Below are 20,426 nucleotides of genomic sequence, written 5' to 3'. Positions count from 1 at the left end.
AAGAGTCCAGCTCAACAGAAAAGTCTGTGGTGATGAGGCAGGAAATCAATCTGCAGGTCAGAATCAGAATCAGGTCCAATGACGGTAACTAAGGTCAGATACAGCCCAGTGATCACCAGGTGGGTCCAAAGTGATGAGAAAAGCCTGAGGGCAGGCAGGAAGTCAGGGTCTGGACCAACAGGATCTGCAGCCAAACAAGGGCAAAGCTGTGGTGGAACTGGAGACCTGCTGAGGCAGGGGCTGAAGGCCCCAGGCTGAGTTGAAATGGTCCTGGTCAAAGGTCCTGGGCCCTCACACTAGGCGTGTGGCTGAAGGCACCAGGTGAGGCTGATCAGGGCCATTAATGCCTACTGGTGGCCTTAAGGCCCTGACCATTGATCACATGACTGTTAATTGGATCAATTACTCTTCTTCTCTCAAGAGTGTAAGCAAGACTTCTCATTCAGTTTCTTCTGTATTTTAACAAAATTTAGCATTTACATGCTGAATGCAACAAATATACTCCCAGCAGTAAACGGCTATATGCCAAAGACTGCAAAGGACACAGAACTGAACCATGAAGACTTATAAAGTGGTAATGCCATTAAAGAAATGCACATAACATATATTCCATTTGCAACGCAGTTCACGTTTTTATATGTAAGAATAAGTAGCTATGAACACATAACAAGGATATTGTTATCTCTTTACCTGGCATCTGTCCACACTATTCTTTTTTCAAAGTGATCCACAGTAAGGCCATTAGGCCATGCTCCAGTATCCATATCTTTATATATGATCTTTCTCTCTGCTCCACTCATGGAAGCAGATTCAATGCGAGGAAAATTTGCATCCCAGTCTGTCCAAAACAGAATTCTGGTGAGAGGAAAAGAGAATATAAYAACATCTTAAAGCTTCCAAAATTTTTAAGGGTCTCAAAAAGACCAAAGGTGGTAAAAGGTTCATATATTTAAGAGTTTATTAAGGAATATACATAGATGAATTTGAGCAACTATACAAATTCCCTAAAGTTATAGGGTAAAATGGAGGGAAAATTTCATTGTTAATGTTTCACCAATTTTAGAGCAATCATGAAACCAAAAAGCCACCCCTCTTAAAAAGTCTAGAAGAGTTCTTTTTTTTTTAATGTCCACTAGTGACAGCTTGTCTTGTTTTCCCTCCACAATTTGATACACAGCTCATCAAAAAATGATTCTGAGAGCCTTTGAAAGCAATCCACAGATGACGAGGATGGGGAGGGAAGAAAGGGGGAAAAAAAAGTAATGTGAGGTAGAAAGGATATAGGAATATGATAAAATAGGCATTTCCACCTATTATTAAAAGTCTTACAAATGTCATTGTGGGATTTTAAACAAATTGATCTTGCTAAGAAAACTGGACATGGTATTGTATCGTAGGTATGTACTATAATCAAAGCAGTTTCATGTTAAATAGTAGAAGCAGTTTCACCAAAGAACAAAAATACATACTATTTTTAACTTACTAAGTTTTCCAAGATGCACACAGTTTTTACATCTCTTAAAAGAAAACAATACATTTGATACAGTAAGTTGAAGTAGTTTTAAGTAAGAATTAACTGCAGAGAGACTGGACTATATCACAGCTTTTGACAAGTAAGGACTTTGGACGGTTTCAGTCCTTAACACAATCTCAAAATACCTTTCCACTTAGTGCCTGTGAAAAATAGTACACACGGTGTTTTTAAATAACCGCTCAAGCAAAGTATTGATTCTCTGACAATTTACCCACATACTTTTCAACATCCCAAAACATGTAAAGTGGGTATTTACATTATCTACAYTAACTTTCAATTTAGGTTCTCTGAATCAACTTAGTAGAGGCTCCAAGTTCCTCTTATGGACTGTACAAGTAACTGAACTGCACCCAGATTAGGTAACAAACAAACTACTCTGTGTGAATACAAAGGGGCAGCATGTGAGGAAGGCAAAACCAACACATTTTCCAGCATACAGCTTGCATTTCTGCACATCATATAATTTTAAGTAAGTAAACTTCCGCTCTGAAAATAGTATTTTAAAAAATCTCAGCTAGACTACTTGCATTAATCAAATTGAAAATAAAATTGAAATTGTGGGAGTCATCTCACTCAAATTTTAGTCTTTTCATTACATTTAAGCTGGTCTTTTATAGTCCCACCAAAATCAATCTCAAAATGAGAAAAACTGCCTTGGCAATGTCTAAATATGTCCCATAACCATTCAGGAATGTTAGACCAGTGGATCCAACTAACCACCACATTATTAAAATTAAATAAAACAATTGCAGAGCAAGGGAAATTATTTGCCAAGAGATACCTGCATCTCCTGTCTTACCCTCTCTTGTCGACTCACCTTGTTTTGCCTCTTTTCATTGGGGCAAAACAGATTACAATGGATGGCATTTGACTCAAAACACAGGCTCAAGAATTAATAAAGAAATGTTAGATCCTGTAACTTACAGCAAAAAGGAACTTCAACAATCTCATATTTAATCTCCAGCTTTAAACTTTGCAACATGAAAAAGAAACCTTTTTGTAGTTACCCATATCTGGGATCCAAAGCAATAGCCCTTGGATGTTCCATAGCTCCTGCTATTAATGTCGTTCTCAAAGTGCCATCCAGTTTTGCTACTTCAATTTGGTCCAGATTGCTGTCTATCCAGTATATGTTTCCTGCAATCCAGTCTACAGTAAGGCCTTCAGGAGTAGCCAGACCATGCTGTACTACCACCTCAATGGCGCTTACACCTTAAAAAACAAAACAAACAAAAACTTAAAGGGCTAATACAGAGTCTGATATAGTGGACATAGACATAGAAATCTATTTTACACTTTTGGAGAGAACTCATTTGATGGGTCATACAGTATTTTGTTCCCATGCAACTTTTTTTTTTTTTTTTTTAATGGATGTGATAGCTTGTTATAAAGAAATACAGTTTTGGCCACATATAAATAAATGAGTAATTTTATTCCACAGTAATAGAAATTTTTAGATCTTAGATAGTTTATTAACTAAAGCCCTGAAACTTTCAATAAAGGCCAGAGCTCACATGTGGAGTCACACTGGAGATGTACATTTGCCCTCTCACGAGGGATCCCTTTTGCAGTATCTGTGAAGCACATGCTCATGCTCCATGTCCCAGTGGCATAGGAAACAAAATTTGTTCAGCTCCATTTCAGTTCTTTCTCAACCAAGGTAAGAGATAAATTAGAAAGATTGTGATGGAGAGAGAAAAGCAGGGAGAATCAAAAGCATGTTTAGATTACACATTTTGAAAAACTCTACAGTAAATAAACTTGCTTTACTTCTTTGATTTCACATCTACAATTCATACTGTTACTGACTGCAAACCTGTTCCTACCATAAACTTTGTGAAGATCTCGGAATTTTTCACATAAGCAGCAACTACAGAAGCACTCAGCCCTCAGGATTTTCAGGAAGAAAGAGTGCTTTGTGGAGATACAGATTTTATAGACAGCTGCAGGACTGAGAGAATAATTAATTTTAATAACAGCTCAGAAGGCACCTGGATTCTGGTACAGTGTGACCTCAACACACGGTGATGACAACAAACTCCACCTTACTAGCTTCATGCAAACATAGCACAGCCATTAATGGAAAGTGGCAAGTCTTTCACTTTCTTTACACACCGAGCAGTATGCACACTGTAGGGTATTTCTGTCCCATTCTGGATATGCTTCTCTTTCTTAGCTCACGTGAAAATGAAAGCACCTGAAGACATACTTCAGCAACATTTTATAGAAACGCTTTTTTATATATTGTAAGATTATACTGAATTATAGGCAATAATTATGTTACCAAGGTAAAGATCAAGTCTCTTTGAATGCTATAAAATTATGAAGCAAAATCCTTCACCTACAGTGAGAACTGAAAATTTATCAGAGACCTCATAAACCCTTGGGTTTTTTTTTTTTTTTTTTTTTTTTTTTTTTTAAGGCGAAGCTAACTAAATTACAAAAAGGAAAAATCAGTATTTCTATCATTGGAGTAGGAAGAAATACCAGTCCTCTGTGCCATTTTCTCCCTGCTACAACATATTGCAGATGGCAATTATTACAAAGTCTTTTCCTAGCTGTACCTTATACACCTTTTTAAAGGCCAAATGCCATTACAGATTTTGTTTCTGTTGATGGTAGCTCAGTTAAAATTTGTCAGGCCCAACATCCTGCAGTTTTGACTACTAATAAATCTAAGATTGAATTCATACCTCCAGTATCAGAAAGCTTGCCTCTGTAAATCTTGTCCTCCACCACATCTGTCCAGTACAGTAAACTGTGATTGAAATGGAAATCAAGTGCTATTGTATTTCTCAAACCAGGGACTAAGAGGCTGTAGTCACGTTTGTGAAGATCAATTTTTCTGATCTCATGTCGAATAGAAAAAATTATGAAAGCCTCAAATGGATCTGGAAGCAAAAGATTACACATTTCAAAAAAATAATAAAGAAGAGATTGTTGCATATTGATATAAATGACACACAGAATAAGAAAGGCATAGAATATTTTATTGGAAGAAAAGGAATATTAAAACAATTCACTTCCTGATAAGAAGTCTTCCAAAAGAGCGTGGTGCTAATAATGCCAAGGTCATGGGTTCGATCCCCATATGGGCCACTTGTTTGAGGGTTGGACTAGAAGATTTCCAGTGGTCCCTTCCAACCTTACCAATTCTATGATTCTATGAAACTTAGTTTTAGTCCAACAAAATTCTCACTTCTCCATTCTAGCATTATCTTTGATCACATGTAGAGATACTAAACATTAAAATCAGGAATATCATACTCAACTGTTGAGCTATATTTTTATAGCTCGACCACAAGGACTTCCATAACTAGTATTTAAAAAGTTTGAAGCCACCAAAATTAAAATACATGTTCACAAAAGCTTCAGAAAAATTAATCTGTTAAATTATCCATTATTCCAAAACCTAGTTAGTTAAAACAATTTATTAAAACATACATAACGTCATTTTTTTTAAATTGAAGTGGTTATAAAAAATACCTAACTGCAAAATATTAAGCAAAGAAACATTTTATATGCTTATTGACACACTCCATCACCAAGCCCATCTACTACTGAAGTTTATTTTTGTACCCTTGCTGTATGATTAATGATAGATAATTTTTGCATATGTGCGCATGTTTGTGAGTTTATATAAAACTGTATTTATAAGCACATGTAAACACTCTCTCCATAGATCACATACATTATAATTTGATTTTGTATAATAATTCTTACACTTTCTACATTAGGAAAAATTTTTCAAACAAGTAGCTATGTTAAAAAATAGGACCTCTAAACTACCCAGTCTACCCAGTGCATCCACTTTAATAAACAAACATTTTCACATCCACCCTTTTCTTTCAGAAATTAGCTTTCTTTTGTTGTAACCCTTCCCCCTAGAATGCAACATGAATGAAACGGGAATAGAATTTTTCTTCCTCCATCCAATAAGATCTCCATCTTATACAGAAAATTGCTTACTGGCAACTTATGACAATAGACAGTATTGCACTGTTCTCCTAAAATAGTCAGAAATTCCAAAAATTATCATGCAATATAATTATATGTATCATATTTTAAAGATAAATTTAATGTTCTTTTCTTGCCGATCATTGCACATACAGATTCAATTATGTATGACATGTTAAATTAAAAGGTTCCTCAGCAGAGCAGTGTTTCTGGTCATGAAGTACCTGTTCATAAGCTGCTTGGCCTTTCCAAATGATCCTCATATTTGTGAGGGTAATGACTGAGTTTCTGCAAAAAGCCAATTTTTCAAAGCTCTGCATTAGTTGAACAGCTTTATGAAGAACAGGATCGCTGACATTAGTAGCTGTTTCACAAGAATCAGCTATCTGAACCTGAGGAGCAGTTTAACGGCACTTCCTAATTTCTGATAAATTAGCAGCTACAATGTAGGAGACCAAAAGCTACCTACATACTGCTGTTTCGGCAACTGCAATGTGTAAGAACACAGACATGATGAACACCACCAGTAACTTCTTTGGGTTTCTCAATAGTGAACAAAACAATTTAAAAAAGAATCATAACAAATTTATGTTCTATTGGATGAGATTTTTTCATTCTAGCAAGAGAGAGTCTAACTTAAGCTCCATAAAATAAAATGCAAAAAGAGGAACACTCATGAAAAGGATTAAAATTCAACATGATCTTGACAAATTTAAGATACAGTACTTAAATGTAAATCAGTAATGAGAAATGGGTAAAAAAAATAGCAATTTATATGGAAGTGAATATAAACAAAGTAGCATCATTTTGTTTATTTGGACTTTTTCATTTGAAAGTGTAGGTCATACACAGCTTTTTTCCCCCTCTGTCTTATCCTTCCCATATCAATATGAAGAGATGTAAATTCAGATCCCTGATTACTGTGACTGATATACAGTCAATAAACAGAAGCGAGACTACATAAAATGAGAGAATGAGTGGTACTGTGACAAAAAAAGAGATAAGGCATCATAGCTGAAAAATTTATCAGAAAATGAGTTAAAAAGCAGACAGAAAAAATTATGATATAATCCTTCCACTCTTTCCTCCTAAGCTTTTGTGAAGACAGTTTACAATGTTGCACACTGTTCTAAGCATGGCTCTAGATGTGAATGTGAGTCACCTGCAGAACTGGAGAAATTAAGGCCAACAAGTGTGATCAAAGGTCTGAAAGTATGACCTGCAAGGAAAGAGTGAATTAATTGGGACTGCTTAGTCTAAAAAAGAATGGGCTGAGATGGAAGAGTGGAAGCACATAAAACTCTTCAAAGACAGAAAGAGCATGGGGAAAATCTTGTTTTCTAACCAAATAACAAGTAGGCCTAGGATTAAAGGCTGGAACTGGAGTAAACAGATTCAGAAAGATTAGAAAAAAACTTAAGGATAGTGATGCACTGAAATACATCATCACTGGGAGATTGGGAGTTCACCACTGAAGGTGTCCGGAAGGTCTTCAAAGCAGATAAACAACAGCAAGATTATAGTCTTTGACCTTCTTTCCAACCTTATTCTTCCATGACTCCATGAAATAAGATGTATTATGGTGAGTTACAAACTAAAGGCTAAATTGGTTTTATTTAATGAGATTCTTCCATCACCTTATAAATAAATATTTGATCTTATTTTCCATCTTGATTGCTCTTCTGGAAATTCAGAGAAGACACTATTTTACAATTTGATTTTTTTTAAAAAAAAATCTCACCTGAACCCGATTCAATATAATGGATTTTGACTCTGTTTTTTAAAGCTTTTAAAGAAAAGTAATTGACAATAATTTGTTGGACAAAAATCATCTATTCCTCTATGTTCTGATTTCATACACACACCAAGCTTTTTTACCATATAGGGAAGTATACCAAATACATGATTTAAACAAAGTATTGTGCATGAAGCAGGAAAAGTGGTAAGAAAAAGATCTAATAGAAGAAAACTGTCCAAATGGACATATACACACACAAATCTGCACAGAAAGATCCAATGCTTCTCCTTTTCCAAAGRTTTTTAATTTGAAATTCTTTTTGTTTTTTGAAAATCCTAACCGAAGCTTTTTTGTTTCATTGAACCCTAATGTAAGAATATTAGCATAGCAATCTGTGCTTTTTTGAAATCTACCTCAAAGCAAAATGGTATCTTCACGGTTTAAAAAAAGCTTCATAAAAACTTCATCAGAAATTTGACATTGCTCAAAGAGGCTATGACTATCCTTCATCAAAAATTTTTCAATTGTAATATTAAAAACTATCTGGAAATTCTAATAAACTGAATTAAACACAAGCTGAAACGTATCAGGAATACAGATACGGTATCTTCTTTTCCATATGTACAGCTAATGATATAAAATATATGCATAGTTGAGTTCCAACAGCTTAGAAAATGCTGAATCATTTCTTAACTAAAACCATACTGGTTTTGAGTTCATTTAACTTGCCTTTTAATAAACCAAATTCTGAAAAGTCTGAACACAAASATTAGATATAAATATTTTTCAAGAGAAGAGATTTCTGCACTTCTATCATCTAAGAGTTCAAGTGAAATACATCAGTGCAACTTGTTTTGAAAGATGTTTTAACAGAAGCAAGGGAGAATGAAAATATATAATTATTATTTACTTTCTATTTCAATAATTGAGCTCTGTAGCTTAATTTTACTTGAATTGATACAATTTTAAGCATGAATAAAAAAATTACTCTTTGGAAAGTCAGTAATGTAATAAGACACACACCAGAACAGCAGAAAATGAACCAGTTGGAAACAAAAGCTAGAAAGTGAAGAAACCCAAAAAAGAAAAAATACAAYATTTTAAAACCTCAAAAACTGAGAAGATAAGCAGAAATAAGGGAAAATGGGAAATGAGGAGAAAGATATTGAAAGAGATATTGATAGAGAAACTAAAAGAAAAGAATGCTATTAAGGTAATTATTTCTTTTCATTTATTATTCCATAATTTATCATATTTATATGGTAATTCTTTAAATTCCTCTGTCAAACAGACTTTAATTCTTATATGCCATGAAAAATAATGTACTCACAAACAGTGAGCATATTCCTGTTAAATTTTTGATGGACACTCAAGGAAATGTTTTACAATAACTTGAAAAAGTGAAGAGCTGCATACTAGCTTTACATATTATTTCTATCTATTATTGAAGCGTTTGCATATAGAAAAGTGATATTTTAGGTGAAAAAAAGAATTAAAGGCTAAATAATAATATTCTCATGAGGAATTTTTTTCTCTTTTAAAAAGGATTATTGGTGATTGCTCTAATGCAATACATGAGTATTCCTCATTCAAGGCATTCTAAATCCATGTTGTTTTTGTAGGAATTATTTTACACCATCCGGTATTACTGAAAAGGAAGAAGTTTGGCACTGTGGGGACTGTTTATCTTCATGAGAACACTTTGAACTGTACTGGTCATATAATTATATGAAAGCTTTTTTTTTAATTTTATGTTCATTAAAAATCTCATCCCCAGAGACATTCCTGGTGCGGGCAATACAAGGCTCATAGATTCACAAACAGGACCAAACTTGGCTCACTTTCCTAGTTAACTAAAATGCTGTTCATACAGTCAACAACCTAAGCATCAGAGTATCTGTCTTGTGGAGTATTTATGCCTTTCAACAAAAAAAATAAAACTAGCCCAGATTATTATTGACTATAGTGGCATATGTCATATTTAGCATGCAATAATTTTGTTGTGGTTTTGATCACATAAAGATAGAAGCTTTATGGTTTTTAGAGAAAGGTATCATTTTTCATATCAGCTGACATCACTGGTCTCAGATCATATATTTAATATTACATTTTTGACAAACTCTGTGAATATCAATTTGWAATTGCAGGTTCTCATCAACATCAGTAAACATCAAGCACGAGTGTCTTATTGGCCCAGGAGAATTTGAGAAACCTTAGTTTCAATTTTGTTATATACGCTCTTCTACTGAAAAATATTCCCCCCTCCCCTTTTTTTTGTCTTAGCTTCCATATATTGTTATGGTGATTTCAATTTGCTGTAATTTAATGTTTGTTTCAGGCTTTCCTCCATCAAATGATTAATATTTAAAAATGCTTTTACTCATCTTATATCTCTAACGCAACGAGAAGGCATCTTTGAATATTGAGAAATGTCAGTAATAAAACAAACTAGATTGATTAAGAGTGAATGGAAGTAAGGCTACAGCAGCATCATAAAAGAACTTTAATTGAGAGACATAAAACAAAATTCAGATGTACAAAATTACAGGAATATGCCAGTGATCCATGATTTGAAAGTCGACTATCAGCACAGCTCAGAAATGTCTTAGGAACGTAGATTCCTGATCTCAGTTTGTAGTAGTAAATATTTACATACTATAGTATATAATAAACATGGAGACACTAAGACACAATTATTCTGGAAATTACAACAAAGCTTCTAGGCTGATAAAAATAAACACATTCTTAATGAATTGAAAGGCGCTCAAATGAAAGACAAAGAGCATTTGTAAAAGGCTATTTATTAGAATGTGTCAACTACAAAACTAAATTTTAGTTATTCAATGTTTTGAAAAATAGAAACATTTTTATTAGCTGCTATTGAAGTTTTGGCCATAAATAAATTGTGGGCCACATTACAGCTGTAACAAAGTTCTGAGATATTGTATAATTTAGCTCAAATATAGTCAAAGCAGAAGGATTAGAATTTGTCTTTTCTAATATACGGACTGATCAGTTGACCAGTAATTAAATTATTCCACTTGAATAGCAGTGGGAAACATAGGCTTTTATTTCTAGCTCTGTARTCCAGAAGTTTTTCATGCAATTCATCTGAAAAAATGCTGAGTACTGGAATAAATCTGGAATATTTAATTATATCTTTTGAGTTGTGAAATATCAAACAAATGATAGAAGGAACAGTGTTGGAGGCATTTCAAATTGGAATTGATAGGTCACTAAAAAAGTAAAAGTAGGGAACAATCCTAATCTGGTACTTCCAAATTCTAGGAAATTTCTGCAGCCAATGTTATTTCACACAATCAATAGTATTTTTACCTCCTCTACATGGGGGTAAGGACATGAGTCTACAATTCACACATATTTGTATTGCACATACATGATTCACAYTGCATTTGAAAAACAGAGACTCATAACATAGCTTCTGAATCTTAATTCAATACAGAAAAAAAAAGTGAATGCATTTCCTTCCCCTCTGTTTTTGGCTTAGGTTTTTTTCCTCCTGGATTAGTAAACTGAACTGGCATACTGATGTCAAAAAACAAATGCCAGAATGTCGTAGTTTTTTTTTTTTTAAAAAAAGCCTAAATTGTTAACACTAACAGACAGCAGTTAATTGGCTGTACATGTGTATGTTCACATGTGCACGTGTGTGTGCACATGTCCAAAGTTACACTTCTGAACTGTCAAGCAGAAGCCTGTTACTTGTTAGCTGCAACTAGTACAGCCTGCTCATAAATCGTGGTTACACCTGGACTAAACAGAAGTGACACATCCCAAATCTTCCAGTTAATAAAGAGRTGAGAGACAGAACCAACAATTAGGGGACTGATCATGAGCTGTGCTTCTGCATAGACAGTTTAGCTTGGGAAAACAGGGACCCTGGGGTTCCAGAAAGAACAGGATGCCAGAAAAAAGGGTTCCCCAAAAGAAGTGGTGGTCTTGGAAAAAGGATAGAGGGCCAAAAACAGGAAGATGAARATCCTCAATTAGCGGATGATTCTGAAGATGAGAGAAAAGTGTGGAGACATGCTAGGGGACGCCCAAGGGACCCTGACCAGTAATATCCAAGACTCGTAACTGCACAGTATGAACTGACACAACTTTCTATCTTACGCCTGGGCCAGTATCAATCTCCCTGCAGGGAAGAGAAGTTGAAAACCAGAGAATATAACATTAGGAAGGGAGCAAGTGAGTGAGTATATGAGAAAATCAAGTAGGGCAAAAGTTCTAAGCTCACTTGTTCTTAAATAAAACCTGCTAGCCAGCTCCACTATGAGTTGTTTACCGTGTCTCTCCCATAGCATAGAACTACTGCAAAAGAAAGGACAGAAACACTGGTCTGGAAAATGGGAAAGAAATTGGTGGTGAAGAGATGGCACGAGAACTTCATCTTTCAGCAGAAGCAAGCCCTTACAACAACTCAACCCATCTTTTCTGCAGCCTCAGTCAAAATTCCTTGATTCACTAAGTACACTGCTCCTCTTTTTTTCCAGGTATGGCCAGCAGGTGAGCATAAACCAACTGGCATATGGCAAAGTAGAGCTGCATTATTCACATACACATTCCTAAACCTCTTACAATGCTTGGAAATTGCATGTGGAGCCAGAACACAACAAGACAAAGCATTCCATGTTAAGATCTACTGTTTTTATTTGCATGTTAGAAGATTAATGTTAATATTTCCACGTAACTCATCAATGCAACTGATTTCTTTGAAATATACATCATATACACATACATACAAATATATATAAATATATATACATGTATCTCCCCTAAATACCAAATACACATGAAAAACTGTTTAGAACTTTGAACAAAACTTAGAAACTATTTGGTATTGATGTTATTTAGGAAGTCTTATAAACAAGGAACTAATACTGCATTAGCCCTTCATCCTGCATCAAGGATGGGGATTATTTTAAGAGAGTTCTTTATATTCCTACTAGACTCTACATTTTCATAATCTAAACCTGCATTCTTTCATTAAAAGAAAGAACCAAAAAGAGGGAGGGGAATTCCCCTAAATGGACATAACAGCTATTAATGCCTGGAATATTGAAAATAAACTGAATCTCCACTTACCAGTACTAATGCAATTTTCTCCATCCTTACTGAGCTTCCAGCCTTCATAACAAGAGCACTTGACAGTATTTTTATGCTGTTCACATACTTGACTACACTTCAGGTGCTTAGTACAATAATCCGTAACTTCACAAGTTTTGTTGTCTATACTAAGACTGAACCCTGCAGGGCATGAGCACACAATTCTTCCTCCAGGAACCACAGAACATTGATGGCTACATCCACCATTGTTAAGTGAACATTCATCTGAAATAACATGAAAAAAGCATTAGGGGCTGCAAGTGCTGTCAGTTATATTGTTACTTCTTAAAGCCATCAGGTTAACTGAAACACATAAAAGCCTGTAAGAAGAGTCAGATGTTTACATCAGCTTAACAGTGTTTTTGTATTTATTTTTACACTTATCTAACTTGAAACTACTCAGCATGATAGCTTTATTTTAACTTTTCAAGATTTTAGCATGGCAAACATACAGTATGTACACATTTTGACATGCTCTCCAGGCATATTATTTCATTCATTTAAGAAGCAGAAAGTGGCCATACAGAACCAGTCCAAACAGCCCAATATCCCTTCTTCAACAGTGAACAAAAGCTGAGGCCTAGAGAAAGGAACAAACATACTTTTCCAGTTGCTTCCCCTGTCTCCAGCCACTTGAGCTGATGGGTTCAAGAAGGCTCCAACTTTTAGTCCTATTTATCTATAACCTGAGTAACTTGTCAAAGAAACGTGTACATACAAAGAATGAAAATCAGGATTTAATTTTTCTTCTTTTCCAAAAAAGTGTGGACAAATATTAGAGAATACTACTACTGCCTTCTCTGCGTCAGTATTCTCTCGTATTATATTCCACAGGTAACCAGTAATTTGCAAAGCTCTGTTAAGGGGTTTGAACGTGATTTGTAGAACCTTTGAAGCATTTGAATGGAAAGCACGATAATTGTGTACAGTCGTCTGTGGGAAATTCTGTGACCTCTAAAGCAAGAAAAGCATAGAATCACTATCATTTATCTATGCTACCACTGATATCAGGAGAATCACTGGGAGTACCAAACTGGTCTGTCGTTGCACTGGAAATTAGACTGCATTTCTAAATTTTAATCTACTTGTGTCTTTTAGTAATATTGTTTGATTCTCACAAGTTTCTGTTTCTTGCTCAGTTGTGATAAAATGTATATACCACAAGTTTTCTATAGAAAAATTTCTTCCCTTCTGCTTTAAAAAAAATAATAATAAGCCATTTTAAAATTTCTTTTAATGGTTCTTTGTTCAGACTTCCAAGGCTTTTTGTGACAACAGAAGAGGAGCAAACTCTTTAAAATATCTAACATGTAAAAGTCTTGCCCAACATCCCATACTATATATTTCCCCTTTAGATCACATTTAAGTATTTTTTTAATGTTAAATAATGCACAATTACCATAATGTCTGTTGTCTTCTAAATCCTTTAAAAGTTTCAACAATTGTTAACAGCTAAGCTTGGCCCTATATGGTGCCCAGCAGGATATAGTGTCGTAATGGGTACTACTATTTGGAAGATATTCCAAACACAGAAATAGAATAAAAATAAAATAAATGACTTTATGCTATATTCTCCTTCATTTGCAGTAAAAATGGTGTACTAATGACAGAACTGGTGACAGCACAGGATTCACATGCAGCACTTGGAGGATTTAAGGATGCAATAAACATATTCAAGGGAACAGCAAATTTAAGACCCCGTGTGACAACACAGACTGCAAAGCAACACAGCAGGACAGTGCAACGTTGTAAACAAACCTCTTCACTCTACCTAGCAGCAACTTTTGCCCAGCCAGCAAACTCTGCCTTGTATGCTAATGGATTCAGGCAACAGAGCACAGCCCTACACAGGGTCTCCTAGCAAACAGTTAGATGTCAGAGAGTGAAACTGCTTGCATACCTCTGGAAAGGAAATGCTTTTTTAACAGGATGCTATAAGGCATATAACCTCTTAAAAGAAGCAAAATCAATGGGGAAAGGTTTTTTGTTGATATAATTAAAAAAAAATCAAAATTACCTCTTTCCTACAAATCACGTTTTACTTTTTATCCCAAGACCATCACTTTTAATTGATACTCCCACTATAGTATCTGAACTTCTTCTAAAACTACTTATTTTATCTTTATATATATTTAATAACAAATTAATTAGAATTTCTGTTACACTTGTGTTACATTTATAATTTAAAAAAAAAAAATCTTTTTACTCAGTGTGATAGCCTACATTTTATCATATGCCATGAAAMTGTTTTAACACACACTCTATCAAGGATACATGCTAACTCCTCACCATTCCTCACATTTTATTTTTTAGGTAATAGTAACAACCTATTCTGTCTGAGAGGTCTGCAAACATCACCTTTARAAGAAAAACTGTAGCTGAAAAACAGAAAACTGCTCCTTAAAATACTCGCAAAAGTGCAAGACTAAAAACAACAGATGAGTGAAGATGGAGAAGTCCAAGAAATAACAAGTTAGAAAACAACACAGTAGACCTAATATATGAAATACCTTACACCTGTCTTTTCCTTCTTTCTTTTCACTTCTTTTTTATGGGTTTGGCTGGATTTTTATGTTGTTGGGGGGTGGAGAAAGGAGGGTTCTTTGTTTTGGTTTAGAATTTTGTGGTGGTTGAGGTAAATAGCAGGGATGCRTAGTACCAAAAATAGCACAGAGCATGGTACCAAAAGAGTGCACTGAAGAGGGTTTCCCCACAGTGAGGACACGGTAGTTCAAAATTTCTTTTCTAGATCAGGGTACACCATGGAAGAAGATTTTTTAGAATATTTAACAAATGACAATTGAGAGTGGCTTTCAGTAGAAACTGAAGACAAGAACTGATAATCTGTTAGTGAATATGAAATGAATAGAAGGTAATAGGGTACCTGTTATCTTAACAGGGCATATTTAGAATCTTGAAAATAAAAAAAAATAAATAAAAAAGAGAGAGAGAGAGAAAATAAGAGAATAATAAAAACAGCAGCAAAGTAATAAAAGTTAAAAAGTAATCAATCAATAAAGAAAACTACTAGTTTATTCCTGTGTGATAAAGAAAGATGAATCAGTGAAACGGGTCAATGAGAAAAATCATTGGTCAGAGCACTGCAATAAGAGAGCATCATCAAAGGAAAAAATATTTACAGTCACACTATTGATGACCAGCCAAGGGCAGAGAAAAACATGCTCCACTGACCAGTATAGACACGGTTCTTCAATCTATACAAGAGTTAAAGATTATGTCTAATCTGAGCCTTTGTCCCCATATGTGACCTATTTTGCACCTTCAYTTTTTTAGCTAAGCCCAGTCAAGTATTTAGGATCACTGGTGTGAGATGCTTAAGATTTATTAAAGATCACTCTACTTAATAACCACTGATCATTTCAGAGGTAATGTAAGTCACCCAGATTTTGGAGACAACCATCTAAAGTAGAAATTGATCATGAAGATCATCTCTTATGTAATTGGAAGTTCTGTATAAAGATTATTCACCTTAATCTTTCAGAAATACTGACAGGCACCGGTTCTATGGTCTAGAAACATTTACCAATGCTCCCAACTCCGACAAAGTTCCTTATGTCCTCAGTAATTAGAGGGAAAAAAGGCTTAAAAACAGCACACTTGGAAGGCTTACACAGAATGTGAATCAAGTAAGAGCTGCATCAAGTTACAAATAATGCTTTTACAGAAACATCCTCTTTTACACCTATGAGATGAGTACTATATGCTGCTGGCATATGCATATATAAGCACTAAAAAAAAATGAGGCAAAGGTTTGGTGGTTTGCCTCTGATTCAGGAAGAAAACTATGACTTACAAGTATAACAGGCATAATAATGTATTTCTTCATGATCTCCTGTACAGCTACTTGATAGGATTCCATCAACTCAAACTTTTGTAGTTTGAGAGAACTACAAGTTAGCTTTAGCACTTTCATAAATACGTCTTTCAAACTGCCTACCTCYAGAAACTACCTTAAGGGTTAAGAAACGAAAGAGTCATAAGGAAGTATGTTTTTGCTTATTTGAAGAAAACTGGTATTTCAAGCAGAAAAATAGGATGATCTAAATTAAATAAAATATCATCACAGAAGCTACCATGAGAAAACTTCAGTAACACAAGTATGAGGACTTTTTTTCAAGAGGAAATACTGTGACAGATAATATTTAGAAGAGTTGGCAAAATGTATCTAAAAGAGAAATACCACAAAGATCGCCTTCATCAGATCCATCAGGACAATCTCTTCTCCCATTGCAAAGCTTCTCAGGCTGTAGGCAGATGGAGGTATCATTAGCACAAGGGTATTTTGGTGGTCCACACATATAGCCCTCGCAATTATCCTCATCAGACTGATCCTCACAATCAATATCGCCATCACATAGCCACGCTTTGCTAATGCATCTCCCTTGGAGAAAAGAGACAATAAACACAGGAAATCAGACCAGAAGCAAACATTAGAAAAAAATTTCAACAATATTACACAGAAATCTATTTGTATTCTGCTTTTTTATTAATACTACTTAATCTCCTTTTGTATTAAACTGCTGTTGTATTAACAGTGCTTTCCTCTCAGATGAACAGAACCAAACCAACTTAGGCTTACACTCTCAAGTATGAACCAAATCAATGTTGACAGCCTAATTTTCCAACGAAAATCAATCCTATTTACTTCCTTGTTGAAGAGAACTGCATACAGGTAGGATGTATCTTCATATTCTAAGTTAAATATACTGAATTACACTAAAAAGTTCTAAAACTTTATTTTTCTTTTGTTTTTCTTCCTCTTTCCTCTTATCTTCTATACTAATAGCCTTCTGTAAGAGTAAGGCTCCAAAATATGGGTATCATGATTTCTTGAGGCCACAGTTACTCCAAGTACAGAAATTATATTTGGCTAAAGGCTGACAAATGCTATAACTGCAACCTGACACTCACACTTGTGGCATTGTGACAGATTTAACTAGAACCAACAAAAACCTACGCAGTAAGAGGAGATCCTGCAGCTACTATTTGAAGCTATATATATATATATATTAAAAAAAAAAAAGACAAAAAACTGGGCAGAAACATTTCACTTTTGCTGTTCTCCCCAACTGTCCTGCCTCCAAAACACATTAGCTTTTTCATCTTCCCCCATGCACATGTTCCTGCAAAGAACTACCGGAACTGTATCAGGAAATCAGAGATTTGTTTCTTAGATACCACCACTAAGCAGAATATAAGAGGAGGATCAGCCAGCTTCTCTTAAATTCAACAATTTTCAAAAATGTGGAAGGTTAGACTATTCCTCAGAATAACCCACACAGAAAAGAGTATTTATTCTGAAATCTGAGAGGATTATGACAGAAACTATTTCTCATAACACTATTAGTACCCATTTCCTTCATATTACTCATCTAGAATTAAATTGAAAAGTAACCTAACTGAAAAGTTGATTTTGCAATTTTCTGTTTCAATGCATTACCAACATGCCTCTTCCAGAAAAACAGTTTTGCTCATTCTAGAGCTGAGGGAAGGAAAACAAAGGAAGAAAAGTTATTGACAGTATTGAGTTGATTCCAAAAGTGACTGTTCCACACAATCAACAAGCATGACTGCATTTTCATCTGAATCAAAGCTATTTAGCTTTTTCAGAATTTTAGATCCTTGATGAAAAGCAAGCTTTGCTGTTTACATGTTTAAATGTTTACATATTTATATGTAACAGCCGAAGAATTCACGCTTCATCCTTCATAACGTAAACCCAGTGAGATACTGCTCTCCTTCTGCATCACTGCGTAAATGGTATATAAATATACAGTGGGGAAGCATAGTCTGAGACCTTTTCTCCATCGAAGCACTAGGCAAAGGATAGTGTCATGAAAGTGTATTTCCTGTGTGGCTACTTATTTCATTAATAATCTCTTTTCACTTATTGAGGTTGTTTCCTTTAACAACTAATTGTTCTATACATCCTTAAGGAAACTATAAGAACAAAAAAGGAAATGTTTTATTTTCTTTAGCCAAAATTCTGTATTTCACATTTATTTATTTAGACATTATGATTGCTATAACAGCCAAGTAGCAGCAAGCCTCCAAATATTTGTAAGACATCCTAAAGTAGTTCATGTACTAAAAATTAACTCTCTGTACATGGCCATATAGTGGTTCTGAATAAAATATCTTACAGTATCTGCACACGTTTACAAACACTTTTGAATAGAATTCACATAACCAAACTGAAACATTTAACATGCTCAGCTCTTACATAGGCCTTAGAATGTACTTTTCTTTACATTGTTAATAGCAACTAAAATTACTAGTTTTATTATAAACCAATTTGCTTTTAAAAGGTATTTTACCCAAAGTATTTCATTAAGCTTTGAAACTAATTCCCAAAAGACTGACACAAATGATGGCCTCACAGAATGAGCCACTTAGGCAGACTCTCTTAAGAAAATGTTCCATCTAAGCACTGTTTTGCAAAATATCCTCAAGCAAATAAATTACAGGCTTTTCAGATCCTTTTCATGAAGTACAGTTAGAAAAATTTGATTTTAATCTTTCCCAGAAAATGTGCTTTTCTTCTGATGTTGTGATTGGAATTTTATTAGTCTTCTAACTAATTACTTCATGTCATTTCAATTAACTTACTTTTAGTGTCCTAGATGGAAATGGAAGAAAAACCATCAACTTTGTATCATGAGTCAGCAAATAGGGTAGGCAGAGTACACTAATACTCTTTTCCTGATAAGAATATACGCAGTGACATCACCTCAGTAATATTAAAACACTAAAAGTTCTATTCAAATAGTAGATACATGATAAAAATCACATACACACAAAAAATGAATAAAAACAAGAGAAAAACATATCTGCATATATATACTGTACCTGTACTTTTGCAGGAGAACTTTGTCTTTTCGTCACACAACCGTATAGTTCCATTACAGCCTTTTTCATCACTACCATCTTCACAGTCCTTTTCTCCGTCACAGAGCCACAACTCAGGAACACAGTTGCCATTAGGACTGCACTGAAATTCCTTCTCATTGCATCTTCCAGGAGATGGAGTTTCTTAGAAAAAATAAGAATTACATCAAAGAATTTGTTCATGAGTTTTTCTCTGTCAGCCTACAATGWCATGGACATACACATGTACTTCTCTAGCCTCACTTTTGCATAGTGAACATCCTAAGTTAAAGACAGGATAACTGGGAAATGGACCCTATATGCTGACATAACTGGATCTTTAGGTCAACAGAATGGTTATGAGGCCGTTTATATTCTACTCTCTCCCCTGCTCCAGCTTCTCATCCCTTCTCCTTTCTGACTGWAGAGAAAACCACAGCTCCCAAGTATAACACTCAACACTCACTATTCCTTCCTAACTCATCACTTCTACACGAGCTCCAGACAACATCTCTCTTAACCTGTTCACTCCTGTCACTCCCCCTTCACCACTGGCTCAAGGTAAATGCAACATTTTTTTTTACACAAGAATGAGTTTGGGGATGTAGGGAAGACCAAGGCTGATGGAATTTTCCTGGTGCTGTGAAAGCCCTTCCTCTCTGCCTCAAGATTATGTTCCCCCTCTTCCTCTTCCCTCCCCCGCTTTTCCAACAAACTCCATCTCCTCCTTCACAAAACATACAAGGTGTCAAGGAATGCTTCTGTCTGGCAGAAATCAGAGGAGTCATATCTCTGCTCCAAATTACACAAKAGTTCTGACCCTCCGCACCTGCCAGACTCATGCTGTCACAGCACTWACAGACTAGCTGCAGCCTTTCCAGATTCCACAGCAATAAACATAAATTCAGTGCAGCTAAAGAATCAGTCTTCAATGTTTKGAAGAACAATAATTCTGTGATTTAAATTATTTATCATATATTTAACTCTCTTATCTATTTTCAAGATGATATCCTTTTCAATTTTGCTCTTGACTCTGCTTTTCTGGATAAATTATTACCACTAGGTCTGCTATTCATAATACACTACGGATGGTAAAATGTATTTTAAAACAATGATAAAGTTGTACAATTTTGTTTATATCAAAAAACATTATTCGAATAAATGTGTCTAGTACTGTCTATA

The 20,426-nt window shown here is 34.8% G+C and overlaps 1 protein-coding gene across 1 annotated transcript in view; it reads right to left on the bottom strand.

Annotated features, from left to right (window-relative positions):
* Window positions 1-20,086, bottom strand: part of LRP1B (LDL receptor related protein 1B) — a 236,065-nt gene extending 215,979 nt beyond the window's left edge. The window contains exons 1-7 of the mRNA XM_085320958.1: window positions 20,074-20,086; window positions 19,227-19,409; window positions 16,558-16,758; window positions 12,336-12,581; window positions 4,228-4,425; window positions 2,542-2,746; window positions 691-855 (exon numbers count right to left, since the gene is read on the bottom strand). Coding sequence (XP_085177084.1) covers window positions 691-855; window positions 2,542-2,746; window positions 4,228-4,425; window positions 12,336-12,581; window positions 16,558-16,758; window positions 19,227-19,409; window positions 20,074-20,086 — 1,211 coding nt within the window. The remainder of the gene's footprint in view (window positions 1-690; window positions 856-2,541; window positions 2,747-4,227; window positions 4,426-12,335; window positions 12,582-16,557; window positions 16,759-19,226; window positions 19,410-20,073) is intronic.
* Window positions 20,087-20,426: the final 340 nt, after the last annotated feature.

Source organism: Rhea americana, unplaced genomic scaffold (genome assembly GCF_003343005.1).
Source record: "Rhea americana isolate MKP2758 unplaced genomic scaffold, rheAme1 scaffold_67, whole genome shotgun sequence".
Classification (NCBI taxonomy): Eukaryota; Metazoa; Chordata; class Aves; order Rheiformes; family Rheidae; genus Rhea; species Rhea americana.
The sequence above is the reverse complement of the archived record's forward strand: the minus strand, read 5'-3'. Positions and strand labels throughout refer to the sequence as shown.